Source organism: Simochromis diagramma, unplaced genomic scaffold (assembly GCF_900408965.1).
Source record: "Simochromis diagramma unplaced genomic scaffold, fSimDia1.1 OVJJ01000205.1, whole genome shotgun sequence".
Classification (NCBI taxonomy): domain Eukaryota; kingdom Metazoa; phylum Chordata; class Actinopteri; order Cichliformes; family Cichlidae; genus Simochromis; species Simochromis diagramma.
In genome coordinates, this window is record NW_024386782.1 from 5875445 (window position 1) to 5890481 (window position 15037).

The 15037-nt window shown below is 37.6% G+C and overlaps 1 protein-coding gene across 1 annotated transcript in view; it reads left to right on the forward strand.

Moving 5' to 3' along the window:
- The window catches only part of LOC120725578 (pituitary adenylate cyclase-activating polypeptide type I receptor-like), a 42615-nt gene that overhangs the window by 12710 nt on the left and 14868 nt on the right, over window positions 1-15037 (forward strand). Inside the window, exons 4-11 of the mRNA XM_040018617.1 lie at window positions 6211-6321; window positions 6419-6519; window positions 6599-6696; window positions 8181-8313; window positions 9504-9657; window positions 11582-11642; window positions 12702-12771; window positions 13072-13163. Coding sequence (XP_039874551.1) covers window positions 6211-6321; window positions 6419-6519; window positions 6599-6696; window positions 8181-8313; window positions 9504-9657; window positions 11582-11642; window positions 12702-12771; window positions 13072-13163 — 820 coding nt within the window. The remainder of the gene's footprint in view (window positions 1-6210; window positions 6322-6418; window positions 6520-6598; window positions 6697-8180; window positions 8314-9503; window positions 9658-11581; window positions 11643-12701; window positions 12772-13071; window positions 13164-15037) is intronic.

The following is a 15037-nucleotide window of genomic DNA, read 5'->3' on the forward strand; positions in this document are numbered from 1 at the left end:
ATTCCGAAGTTTTCATTCAAATTCTGTTGTTTTCATTCAAATTCCGTTGTTTTCGTTCTAATTCTGTTTTATTTCATGCAAATTCTTTTGTTTTTGATCAAATTCTGTTCTTTTCATTCAAATTCTGTCGTTTTCATTCAAATTCTTTTCTTTTCATTCTAATTCCGTTGTTTTCATTCAAATTCTATTCATTTCATTCTAATTCCGTTCATTTCATTGAAATTCCGTTGTTTTCATTCAAATGCTGTTGTTTTCATTCTAATTCCGTTGTTTTCATTCAAATTCCGTCGTTTTCATTTTAATTCTGTTGTTTTCATTCAAATTCTGTTCCATTGTTTTCGTTCTAATTCTGTTGTTTTCATGCAAATTCTTTTGTTTTTGATCAAATTCTGTTCTTTTCATTCCAATTCTGTTGTTTTCATTCAAATTCCATCATTTTCATTTTACAGTTTTTCTCCATTGGTTTGGCTCATTTCTTGAAACAGAAATTACATTCTCAAAATAACATGGACAAACCTCCAAACCTCTTGGCAAATGTTCACAACAGAATGGCATTTCTCATTCATTTTATCAAGTGGCAAATGCCTAAGTACATGTCTCAATTGTCTCAGTGCATCTTTGCAAATGATTAAGTACAAGTAGCCTACAGTTATACAGTTAGCCCACATTTAGCACATTTTCCAAATGAATCGATCTTGTAGATCTAAACTGATTAGTTGATTCTCAGTCTAATGATCATTCTCTCTAAAACATGTCAGCATGATTTCATTGTATAAGTACTCGCATGCACAACTGTCTGTTCAATTGTCAAAATTGGTCAAGAACATAATACCATGAATACCATATATGAATTTCTTTGAATATTTGATAAATTGATGACAGTCATTGACAGTCAGGTGAAACTAGACTAACGAAGGGGGAGTGTGACACACAGGTGTGTTCCATGATTGTGTGCTGCCAAACACAGATATATAGAGCTTGACCAGAGCCAGTCCGATCTCTGAACATGGATAGACAAGGCTAAGCAAACGGACAAGGGGAAGTTCTTCCTCAAGGAAGAGGAGGAAGAAGAAGAAGAAGAGGAGGACTGAGAATGCGTGGTGGAGGAATAGGGGGAAGAGGCCGCAAATAATGCCATCACATTGAGACAGATCCGTGATGCCATCCTTCAGGACAATCATATATTCCAGAATATAAACACAATAAGCATCTCCACAATAGACCGGGTTTTGAAGAAGCATCAGATGACAATGAAACATATCTACAGGGTACCATTTGAGAGGAACTCTGACAGAGTGACATGTCTCAGCCTCCACCACTCTCAGCACTGGAGCCCCCCAGGGGTGTGTTCTGAGCCCCCTGCTGTACTCTTTGTACACATATGACTGTGTGGCCACTACCAGCTCCACCACCATCATCAAGTTTGCTGACGACACCGTCGTGGTGGGCCTGATCTCTGATAACAACGAGACGGCCTACCTGAAGGAGATTAGGAATCTGGAGAACTGGTGCCAGAGGAACAACCTCCTTCTAAACGTCAGTAAGACAAAGGAGCTGATAGTGGACTTCAGCACTAAGCAGGAGAGGAACTACCAGACCCCTGTCATCAACGAGTGCCCAGTGGAGAGAGTGGACAGCTTCAAATACCTCGGCGTTCACATCACGCAGGACCTGTCATGGTCCTGTCACATCAACACCGTGGTGAAAAAGGCCCGTCAGCGTCTCTACCACCTCAGACGCTTGAGAGACTTCCAACTGCCCTCCAAGGTGCTCAGGAACTTTTACTCGTGCACCATAGAGAGCATCCTGACGGGAAACATCTTAACCTGGTTCGGGAACAGCACCATGCAGGACAGACGAGCTCTACAGAGGGTTGTGCGGTCAGCTGAGCGCACCATCCGCTCCGAGCTCCCTGACCTGCACTCAATCTACAGCAGGCGGTGCTGGACCAAGGCCAGGAAGATCGTGAAGGACCTCAGCCATCCCAACAACAGACTGTTCTCTCTGTTGAGGTCAGGAAAGCGATTCCGCTCCCTGAAGACCAACACAGAGAGACTGAGGAGGAGCTTCTTCCCGCAGGCGATACGGTCTCTCAATCACACCACCACACAGTACTGGCCCACACATACAGTTCTTACACACACACTGGACATTCTGGACATTGTTTTCACTTCATTACTTAAATCACGCTGCTGTTATTGTGTATATATTTATTTAGATTTCTTCATACATTCTTATATAGTTCTATATTGTGTATTTTGTTGTACAGTTATTTTATTTTCAACTTTAATTTATATATTTTATCTTATTCTCCCAGTTAAATTTACCCTTCATTCTAATTTGTGTTGTACAGTTATTTCATTTTTAACCTTAATTTATATTTTATTCCTTCCTAGTTAAATTTACCCTTTTTAATTTTTCATATTTATTTCCTATCTTATTCATAGCCTTTTCCTTTTTTGTTTTCTTTAGGTCACGAGCAGTTGTCCAAGCATTTCACTACATATCGTACTGTGTATGACTGTGTATGTGACAAATAAAATTTGAATTTGATTTGAATTTGATTTGATTTGAGTGAAGGAGCTGCGCTACCAGTATATAAATGTAAGTCATTTACTGGTTGTCTCTCATTATAACCTTACCTGTAATCACAGTAAGCAGTAGTTCACTTATTTGGTTTCAATACCTCCTTTACCTGATTTCAGAATCAGTATTTGCTTCATCTGACTTCAACAATTTCAACAGAAAACTGCAGTTTACTGTATGATACAATTCTCATTATAATCCTTATTTTGTTGTCTCCCAATCAAATCTATCTAATACTGTAGGTTTTACTGTAACATCTCAGTAAGTCGTCAGTATTTCCCACTCCCCTTTCTATCAAATACCCCTGCAGTACTTCCTCATAGGCCTATCACTAGTTTAGAACTGGAAGGACATGAGACCCCTCACATCCTGGTGTTCGTGGATAAAGCTGGCTTCAACCTGGCCAAGGGCTGAAGACGTGGCCGTAATATTATTGGCCACGGGGCCAGAGTGGATGTCCCAGGTCAGCGAGGGGGCAATATAACTATGTGTGCTGCCATTTCTGAGAATGGTGTGGCCACTCCCATCCCCAGTCTTGGCCCATACAACACACACAAGCTCCTCATCTTCTTGGATCGCCTTTATACCAATTTTATCCCTGAAAATGAGAGAGGTCTCTTAGGGCCTCACCTACCCATTTATGTAATTGTGTGGGACAATGTCAATTTCCACCATAGCCCGCTCATTAGGGGCTGGTTTGCAACGCATCCAAGGATGGTCATGGGGTTCCTACCACCTTACTCTCCTTTCCTCAATCCGATAGAGGAGTTTTTCTCTGCTTGGAGGTGGAGAGTGTATGAGCATCATGCTCAGGATCAGCCGTCCCTGCTCCATGCTATGGACGCAGCGTGTGACGACATTACAGGAGATCAATGCAGGGGATGGTTGCGGCATGCACGCCGTTTCTTCCCTCATTGCATCGCAAGAGAAAGTATCCGCTGTGATGTGGACGAGAATCTGTGGCCAGATGGACAACAGCGTGTAAATAATCAGGAGGGTGAAGACAGTGGACAAGAGCGGGAGAATGAGTACAGAGACCACTGAATAAGTCCTTGTTTTTTGATTTTGTGTTCATACAATTTACTACTGTAATGTACATTTTCTTTTTACATATGTATAAAACTTTCTTTGCGTGTGAATAACAAATGGTTATAATTTCCTTGGTAGTGTGAGTGCAATCTGTGATGTCAAACCTTGGAGGCTACTCTTTTCTGTTGTATATTGTTGGTCCTCTGCCATAGTGACAAAACATCTAAACATTTTGTATGGCAGTACTCACACAATGCCAAAGGGACAATGCATTTTGGGGGCACTGACTATTCAGATTAGAAAGAAATGTAGTTTTGACACATGAGTGAACTGTTTTAGGGGAGATATGAGCTTTTGCATGTGGACCATGTTGTTGTGATCAACCATCCAGGTTTATTTTGACAAAAGCACGAAGAATGATGAGAATGTCCGATCTGTGTCGAGAAATGAGCCAAAGCTATTGAAAAGGATCTTTGCCATTTTGGAGACACTGACTGTTTAAATGAGAAAGGGATTTAGATTGAAGCCTGAGTGGACAGTTTTGGAAGAGATATGAGCTTTTGCAGGTGAGCTATAGTGTTGTGCTAAACTGTAAGATTGTTTTGCCAAATGATCTTAGAGTTTTGAGAATGTAATTTCTGTTTCAAGAAATGAGCCAAACCAATGGAGAAAAACTGTAATTCCGTTGTTTTCATTCTAATTCTGTTGTTTGTTTTAAACTTCCATTGTTTTCATTCAAAGTCCGTTGTTTTTGATCAAATTCTGTTGTTTTCATCCTAATTCTGTTGTTTTCATTCAAATTCTGTTGTTTTCATTCAAATTCCATTGTTTGTTCTCAAATTCCATTGTTTTGATTCAAATTCTGTTCTGTTCATTCTAATTCTGTTGTTTTCATTCAAATTCTACTCTTTTTATTCAAATTCTATTGTTTGTTTTAGAATTCTGTTGCTTTCATTCAAACTCTGTTCTATACATTCTAATTCTGTTGTTTTCATTCAAATTCCGTCGTTTTCATTTTAATTCTGTTGTTTTCTTTCTAATTCTGTTGTTTTCATACAAATTCTGTTCTTTCATTCTATTTCCATTGTTTTGATTCAAATTCTTTTCTGTTCATTCTAATTCTGTTGTTTGTTTTAAACTTCCATTGTTTTCATTCAAATTCCGTCGTTTTCATTTTAATTCTGTTGTTTTCATTCAAATTCCGTCGTTTTCATTTTAATTCTGTTGTTTGTTTTAAACTTCCATTGTTTTCATTCAAAGTCCGTTGTTTTTGATCAAATTCTGTTGTTTTCATTCAAATTCCATTGTTTGTTCTCAAATTCCATTGTTTTGATTCAAATTCTGGTCTGTTCATTCTAATTCTGTTGTTTTCATTCAAATTCTACTCTTTTTATTCAAATTCTATTGTTTGTTTTAGAATTCTGTTGCTTTCATTCAAACTCTGTTCTATACATTCTAATTTTGTTGTTTTCATTCAAATTCCGTCGTTTTCATTTTAATTCTGTTGTTTTCTTCCTAATTCTGTTGTTTTCATACATATTCTGTTCTTTTCATTCTATTTCCATTGTTTTGATTCAAATTCTTTTCTGTTCATTCTAATTCTGTTGTTTGTTTTAAACTTTCATTGTTTTCATTCAAATTCCGTCGTTTTCATTTTAATTCTGTTGTTTTCATTCAAATTCCGTCGTTTTCATTTTAATTCTGTTGTTTGTTTTAAACTTCCATTGTTTTCATTCAAAGTCCGTTGTTTTTGATCAAATTCTGTTGTTTTCATCCTAATTCCGTTGTTTTCATTCAAATTCCATTGTTTGTTCTCAAATTCCATTGTTTTGATTCAAATTCTGTTCTGTTCATTCTAATTCTGTTGTTTTCATTCAAATTCTACTCTTTTTATTCAAATTCTATTGTTTGTTTTAGAATTCTGTTGCTTTCATTCAAACTCTGTTCTATACATTCTAATTCTGTTGTTTTCATTCAAATTCCGTTGTTTTCATTTTAATTCTGTTGTTTTCATTCAAATTCTGTTGTTTTCATTTTAATTCCGTTGTTTTCTTTCTAATTCTGTTGTTTTCATACAAATTCTGTTCTTTTCATTCTATTTCCATTGTTTTGATTCAAATTCTTTTCTGTTCATTCTAATTCTGTTGTTTGTTTTAAACTTCCATTGTTTTCATTCAAATTCTGTTTTTTTCATTCAAATTCCATTGTTTTCATTCTAATTCCATTGTTTTCATTCAAATTCCATTGTTTGTTCCTAAATTCTGTTGTTTTCATTCAAATTCCGTCGTTTTCATTTTAAAATGTGTGTGTCTGAGAAACTATAATAGAGCCGTCTGGAGCATGTGGAGAAAGAACTCTTCAAAGGGGTAATGCCTCGTTTTAGTCAAGTAGTAACACTGGTCAGTAATAAAATGATCTGAGATTGGTTAAGAGAGGTCATAACATTTGAAAGTTGCTTCCTTGGTTTTTATCATTTTGCCAAGAAAATGCTAGATATCTTTAGAAACTGAACTGTTTTACCACCATTTAAATTTTCCTGAATTCTTAGTTTTTTTTTCATTTTAGTTGCTCTGTTTCCTTTCCGTTGCCTGTCAGCATGTGATTGGATGTGGGACAATCTTACCTGCTGGCAAGCGGCCAATGTTGGGGAGGTTGTGGAGGTTAACTGTCCGGAGCTCCTTCATGACTACACGGTCCCTGAAGATGGTGAGTGGCAACACCATATTCAGATAGTCTTATTTGAACATCAAGTTTCTTTTCATTCAGCGCAGTTTTATTCAGGCATATTTTTTTTTACTTGCAGAAATGGGGATGGTCAGTCGTAACTGTACTGAATATGGATGGTCAGAGCCTTTTCCTCACTATGCGGAAGTCTGTTTCTTCTATGACAACACTACCAAACTTGTAAGGCTTTGTGGATCTTTTTATTCCATATGGCATGTATATCAAGTACACAGACTCATTCTCTGTCTTTCTCCATTAGGATCCATACTACGCATCAGTCAAAGCCCTCTACACAGTCGGCTACAGCACGTCGCTTGTGTCTCTGACTACAGCCATGGTTATTCTCTGCAGGTTCAGGTGAGCTTTCTGAGCATCCATCCATCCATCCATCCATTTCTAATCCATCTCCAGACGTCCTTCACCCCAGCAACACTTTCAAGCAGATTGGTATGCCCTGAAAATCTCCAAAGGAAGGTGTCCAATATGGACCCAGATGCCCCGACCGCTTCATCTGGCTCCTTTCAAACACAGAAAAGCAGCAGTTCTGCTCTGAGCTCCCTTCAGATGTCCGAGCTCCTCACTTATCTCTAAGACTTTGCTAAAAGCATTTTGTAGTCCACTTGGGTCCTGGTGACAGATGTTGCAGATGATTGCAGATGTTCTTGTCTCTGCCAGGTTTCTTAGGACTCATCCATGGAGACTTTACATTACAATGCACCAACTATGCACCCTAGGCAGTGAATTTCAAGCAGACTTCAAAGAAGTATAACAGAGCTGATTATGTCACTATGATGTCTCCACAGCTGTCCATGTATGCGACAGGTTCAGGCCTAGCTACCCTACACGGGAACCTCATTTCACTTCATTGTATTTGTGACCTCACTATTTCTGTCATTGCTCAGATCCCATGACTTTAGGTAAAGGTTGGAACTTTGATGGACTAGAAAATCAATCATTGATAGGAAAAATATGTTCACAATTTTTTTAACCATTTAAATAACAAACTTGAGTTTGTGACAAAGTTTATTAAAAAGTAGCTTTTTTGTGTGTTTGTTGTTTCAAACATTCAAGCAAAAACCTATATCATTAGTCCAACAAGAGAAGAATATTGTACTTTGATAAATTATTACTAGAAGCTTTGATCATTATATAAATCATTATATTTATGTATATTCATTGAAAATAAATATCTTTAGATTCTTTAGGTTCTGGCTCTATACCTTTAGTTTCAATGACGGGCTTAATGACAGAGTCTTTAAAATTCACCCTGTTTTTACTCACTGACTAAAAGCTTGGAATCATGGAAGGGTAATGATGCGCATTTTATAGACAGTTTATTCTGAAAGGCATTTATTGGATTGTGTTTAGTTATTCATAAAGTAAAACCTTAAGCTTAAGAGGAAAATGCAAACTTCTCTTTACTTTCTTATTGCTACACAAATGCCCAGTGTGTGTGTGGGAAACTGTCAGACCTAAACCTCCCTAATGCACCACCAGATGGGTGTGGCAGTGGTTGTTTTAAGGCCGCCCCACCATAAATCTTAAGGTTCAAAGACACCAATAATATCCAGTTGCAGCTTTAACATGTTTCTATCTTAGAGGTCCCTGTTCAGGGACCAGCCCTTATCTGTTATTAGAGCAAAGCTCGTCAGCATTTTTAAGTTTGCAAACACGGCACATTCAGGGATTTTTAGTTAAAGTTGCAAGAACAGGCTTTCAGATTGAATTCCACAAGGTTTCATGTGGTAATTTCTAAATCATCGCGGAGCTGGAAGGGTTAAACAGAGCACAGATGTAAAGACAAGATAAAGATGTGTATATGTCCTTTCTCATCTCTCCAGGAAGCTCCACTGCACCAGGAACTTTATTCACATGAATCTGTTTGTGTCCTTCATTTTGAGAGCCATCTCAGTCTTCATCAAGGACGGCGTGTTGTACGCTCAGGAAGACAGCGACCATTGCTTCGTGGACACAGTCAGTAACAACAACCATATATAATATATATATATATACTATGTGGGCATCATAATACAAACTTCACCGGCTGCTGGTGGTGTTAATCACTTCCAGGGGAAGCAATTGTGACTGCTGTTTTAGTGATTAATGAAAAATTGGTAATTTTCAGTTTCCAAGGTTAATTAGATCATTAATTTTAATTTAAAGCCAATTGTTTTAAGCTGAAGCCTTTAATATTCTAAACAGTCCCTGCTCTGACAAAATAAGTGCACACTAGAGTCAGTAAAATACATGTCCTGGTTTATCGGGTGTACCACCAAAATCCAGCCAATCAGGTTATAAAGAAATGGGCATAAAAAAATATGGCTTGTTTTGTTTGAGATACAGCGAGAGCTCGAGAATGCCTGAGAAATACGTCTCCTCCAGCGTTTCCTGTTTGCCGTTCACCTTTGAAAGAACTTCAATCAGATGCAAATTTTACAAAAAGCAAACATGCTATTAGATGACTAATACTCCCTGATTACAAATGCAGAACAAGCTCTTAGCCTTTGTCTGATAAGAATACATTGTTCACTATTGTTAAGCAGCCATGATAAATAAACCTAATTAGATGCGCTAATGGCTTTAGCAAGACCAGTGGAAATCTTCTGCTAGAGTCTTATTAACATATCAATGGCTACTTTGCCCTTTTTTTCCCGTTTCTTTTTTTTTTTTCTGAATTCAAACACTTTACCACTGTTGCCATGGTGATCACAGGTCATTGTCATGGCAGTACAGAGAATCAGATCAGTCCTGTAATTGGTTGACCCCACAGTGTATATGGACTTTAGTCATTAACACAGTGTCATCACATGACACTTCGCCTGGCATGTAGGTGCTGGGGGAGATCATTTGCATATTAGCTCATCAGGTCGTGCTAAATATTTAGGGTTATTACCGTCCTGTGCGGTGCGCTGTCGCCTTGTTGTTTACATGGATAATATCACTCTGACATTTGGGGTCTATTGCTTTTGAATAAAGACCGACCATTTAAACACAACTTTTCTGTTTAGAGAAGAAGAAACAAGATTATCATAATTAACTTCACTGAAATTTTGAAGATTATTTTTCTTGTTTAGATTAATATTGGTACAGAATCTTCTAAGATAATAATTGTTTCATACAAATAGGTAATCACAACTTATCTCCTAACGTGTCTTCATATGCAGGTGGCATGTAAAGCAGTGATGGTTTTCTTCCATTACTGTGTCATGTCCAACTATTTCTGGCTGTTCATTGAAGGTCTGTATCTCTTCACTCTGCTGGTGGAGACTTTCTTTCCTGAAAGACGCTACTTCTACTGGTATACCATTGTTGGGTGGGGTAAGTAGACATTTTTGCTTGATTATCATTTTTGCCATAAAGTGGTGACTAATTTACATGACTGGCCATTTTATTACTATTATATTCCTTTTACTATATATTCCTGTTTAACAGCTTGTTAGTGCAAATATCTATCTAGCTCATTTGTTGGGATTTTCCTATACTCCACCTCTAGATCAGCGGTCTCCAACCTTTTTTGCGCCACAGACCGGTTTATGCCCGACAATATTTTCACGGACCGGCCTTTAATGTGTCGCGGAAAAATACAACAAAATAAAACTAGTACCGGTACCAAAAAAAAGAAGATTTATTCATAACACACGTGAAAAGACCCAGGAAAACCATGTTAACGATCAAAAAGATAACAAAATAACGCTGAAAACCGATAAAAACCCTGAAAACCATACATTTCACACCTGAGCCTCAACTCTCGCGGCCCGGTACCAAACGACTCACGGACCGGTACCGGTCCGAGGCCCGGGGGTTGGGGACCGCTGCTCTAGATGGTTCACAGAGAATGTTTTTGAAAAAAGACAAGAAAATATCCACTGAGCTAAAGAAAAGCCGTGTTGATGCCAGAGGTCAGAGAAAATTTGCCAATCTGCTTTGAGCTGATGGGAAGACAACAAATAACAGTTGTTATAAATCAAATATGCAGAAGAGAATAGAGAAGAGAAGCAGATGGGCTACAGCAGCAGAGACCAAACTGGGTACCTCTCCTGTCAGCTAAATACAGGAAGCAACAACTCACATTCTGATGAGTCTCAATTTCTGCTGCTACATTTGGATGAATCAGAATTTGGTGTACACAAAATGAAGGCTTGGATCTTTCTGCCTTGTATCAACGGTTGACACTACTGGTGGTGTTATGCTGGGGAGGACATTTTGGGGCTCCTTAGTACCAATTGAGCATTGTTTAAACTGCTAACCATGTCAGTCACTTTATGACCACTGTGCCATCTTCTGATGGCCTCTTCCATCAATTCAAACTGGTTTTTCGAACATGACAAAGAGTTCACTGTACTCAAAGTCATCAATTCTCAGTCCAACAGATCACCTTTGGGATGCGGTGGAATGAGAATGTTATGCTGTCATGTCAATATGGACCAAAGTCTCTGTGAGGAACGTTTCCAGTACCTTGTTAATTTTATCCCACGAAGAATTAAAGACATTAATTAGGCAAAAGGGGACCATTGCTGAGTTACTAATCAGATTGTGAATTTTAAAATTTGTGCTGTTTACCATTTAAAATTTTGTTTATTATCTATTATATCTTCTGCACTGTATAGTTTTGATAAAAGATTTTTTTTAAAGCAAGTGGTGTTTTCTTTCTCAGTTGCTTGAGGTCTTGTTTAAACTTTTTTATAGCTGTTTGTTTGCCTTTGAGAGATTAGTGAAATTTGCCATTAAATGTTTTAAATATTGGCGAAACAAAGCTGAAGTAGGGAAATACGCAAATCTGATTGTGATTGTAGCCTTTGATACAGGGTATATCAGAAAGAATCATCCAATTTCAAAGTGCTTTAATTCCACGGCCGTTCGCCGGTAACGATCAAAACATATATTGTTAGACAGAGAAGAGTCGTGAGTTTCACGCGGTTGCAGGTAAGTAATGTAACAACAGCGGTGGCTGTTCAGACATGTTTGCAAAAACATATTTGACTTGGACTTGACTTTGAGATAAGCCGTGCATCTGGAGGGAAAAACGTTGAGTGCCTTAACTTTATATACATGTATTTTAAATTTGTTCATTACTTTAAAAATATAGCCTTTTGAAATCGGATGATTGCTTTTGATTCCTATGTTTATGTCTAAAGACGAGATTTGACTAGTAGGAACTATGGCAGTCACATTAACATTGTGCATTTTATTTCTGTTTTACTTTTTCTGTTTTTTTTTATTTCTGTTTTTTTCATGATTACAGGAACTCCCACAATTTGTGTGACTGTTTGGGCTGTTCTGAGGCTCCATTTTCATGACACTGGGTATGTCTGAACTCCTCTTCCCCACCTTTAGTCACTGAAACTAAGTGCATATAATCTTTCTGCTGCTTTACAGTACTTTTCCACTGTAATTTAGAAGCAGAGATTATACATTATATTACACAATATTTATTGGATTTTGTAGTAACTATTAGTTATGCTCTAGATTTCAGAATCAGCCAATATTTGATTTATTATGAATACATTTCAAACAGGGCTCGAGAGCCATGGAGTAAAAATCATAAATTGTCCATCAGTATCCATTAATACTGGTCTTCTTATATTATATTAGATAATTACACATTATTAGATACATTGTTTGATAATATCAGATAATGTTACAATAGATTATAATATTGGTCACCTTTACAATGATTTTTATCTTTTTTTGCTTTTGGTGCCCTTTAAGCAGGAGCCTCTTTTATGTGTGAACACTGGCACCTGTAAGTCTTTTACATGTGAAACTAGTTGCTTATTAACGATCACAAAGAACCGTCAGGACTGTTATATAAACACCGGTGTCATATTATTAGCCACACAGGCCAGAAAACCTCTTTTAGTTTTATTAAAATCATTTTTTAATAATATATTTTCATTAAGAAATTTACAATATAATTAATGTAATCAGTGTAACTGATATTGACAGAGGTTTGGTGATGTTTACATGAGAAGTTTTAGCCATTCTTATTAACAAAATACTGATGACAATACTGATAATGTTTTGCCATTATGAAATTTCTCCCTTTGTTGGGTACGTTAATAAGCCTCTGTTGAGTGCTCGTATATTGCATCCTTTTTCATCATTTTTGAGCACAATATGTGATGTAATACAAGTGTAAGAAAACAAAAACCATCTGATAGTATTAAGCTAAGTTTGTAACTCAGTTTTTCATTCTCAGTTATTGAGAGTTTTTCCTTTCATTTTAAATCCTCCTCACTAATTTGACTATTTGGTGTATTATAATTGAAACCTGGCTCATTGTTTGGCAAACTATGAGGTTGTGCATTACCTAATGTCTGAAGCATGGTGTATGAGTAGTGAAATGTACTGTTGGCCTCCAGATGCTGGGATACGAATGAGAACACTGCCCTCTGGTGGGTGATCAAAGGACCTGTGGTGGCATCTATAATGGTATGACACTTACTGGTTGCTCATTCAGTTTTCCTTTTATTAACTTGCTCACCTGCAAATGCAAAAGCTAAATGTCAAAGGCTTTCTTACAGTGGCCCCAGTTTAAATCCTATCTATCCTAATGTGGTGTGAAACAAAAGGGAAAATAATTTTTATAGACAAGCGTGTGATTGAGTAGACCAGTTTTAAAGGCAACCAGCAACCTCTGCTTGCTACTTCCTGAGGAAGAAAACCAAGCAGAGAAGGGAAAGACCTAATGTTCAACTGACCGCAGTGAAAATATTTTCTGTTTCATGTCAGATCAATTTCGTCCTCTTCATTGGAATAATCGTGATCCTGGTCCAGAAGCTGCAGTCGCCTGATATCGGAGGAAATGAATCGAGCATTTACCTGTAAGTTACAATCGGTGGGGTTAAACGTGAGTTCAAAAATGTCAAAATTTGGATGAAGAATTTATGCTTTAATAAATTTGATTGCTGCAGTTTTCTAGATCTTGCAACCCTGCTACTCACAGAGCTAGGATTCAGAATTTTAAGTTAAGGCTGGCACTATTACTTTTTTTCATCTTGTCAAAAAATCCCAAAACCAGCATCAAAAGACCAAAAAGACCAAAACCTACAACCAACTGACCCTACAGAAGGTATCATCTGTATATTAAAAGCTGGGTGATATTTTTATAGATGCTAACATATTAATGCATATGTTGCACAAGGGTTATTCTCTCTCTTGTGAGTGTCACAAACATGTAAATCCAGCCATTTTTTGTAATACTCTGTGATAACCTCTGACATGTCTGCCTAGATTTTTTTTTTTAATTTCAGATTCATTTGTAGAACCCAGTGTCAGGAAGTTTGAACCTCATTATGGAGTTGTACTGTACCCAGACATCACTCCTGCTCCCCTCCCATCGGATAGTATCTTTGGAGGCCCAGCAGATAATACTTTTGTCTTCTGCAGCTTAGACCTGAGTGTGCGTGACCGAGTGTGGAGATGTGTGTGCGCGTGACACTGTGCGTCTGTGTCCCTAAAGACATTGTCTTTGTTGTATTGTGTGTTGTCTTTGTGCTGTGTAGCAGCTGTGCTCAGAAATGCTTCAGTGAGCCACACAGGCTGTTCAGCATTCGTGCAGGATGTCAGAGTTATCCACCATCACACTGTAAGTGTGTGTGTGTGTGTGTGTGTGTGTGTGTGTGTGTGTGCGTGTGTGTGTGTGTGCGTGTGTGAGTTTCTGTCTTGTGTTCACTGCATGTGTGTGTCTATGTGTGTGTGTGGTGTGTGTGTGTTGTATCTTACACCAGGGGCTCTTAAAGTTTATGTTTAAACTGCTAACCCTGTCAGTCACTTTATGACCCCACTGCCCTCTTCTGTGGCCTCTTCCATCAATTCAAAACTGGTTTTTCGAACATGACAAAGGTTCACTGTACTCAAAGTCATCATTCTCAGTCCAACAGATCACCTTTGGGATGCGGGGGAATGAGAATGTTATGCTGTCTGTCAATATGGACCCAAGTCTCTGTGAGGAACGTTTCCAGTACCTTGTTAATTTTATCCCACGAAGAATTAAGCTTAATTAGGCAAAAGGGGACCATTGCTGAGTTACTAATCAGATGTGAATTTTAAATTTGTGCTGTTTACCATTTAAAATTTTGTTTATTATCTATTAATCTTCTGCACTGTATAGTTTTGATAAAAGTTTTTTTAAAGCAAGTGTATTTTCTTTCTCACGTTGCTTGAGGTCTTGTTTAAACTTTTTTATGCTGTTGTTTGCCTTTGAGAGATTAGTGAAATTTGCCATTAAATGTTTTAATATTGGCGAAACAAGCTGAGTAGGGAAATACGCAAATCTGATTGTGATTGTAGCCTTTGATACAGGTATATCAGAAAGTCTATCAGAAGTGCTTTAATTCCCCGGCCGTTCGCCGGTAACGTCAAAACATATATTGTAGACAAGAGAGAGTCGTGAGTTTCACGCGGTTGCCGGTAGTAATGTAACAACAGCGTGGCTGTTCGACATGTTTGCAAAAACATATTTGACTTGGACCTGACTTTGAGATAACCGTGCATCTGGAGGAAAAACGTTGAGTGCCTTAACTTTATATACATGTATTTTAAATTTGTTCATTACTTTAAAAATATAGCCTTTTGAATCGGATGATTCCTTTTGATTCCTATGTTTAGTGAAAGACGAGATTTGACTAGTAGGAACTATGGCAGTCACATTAATTGTGCATTTTATTTCTGTTTTACTTTTTCTGTTTTTTTTATT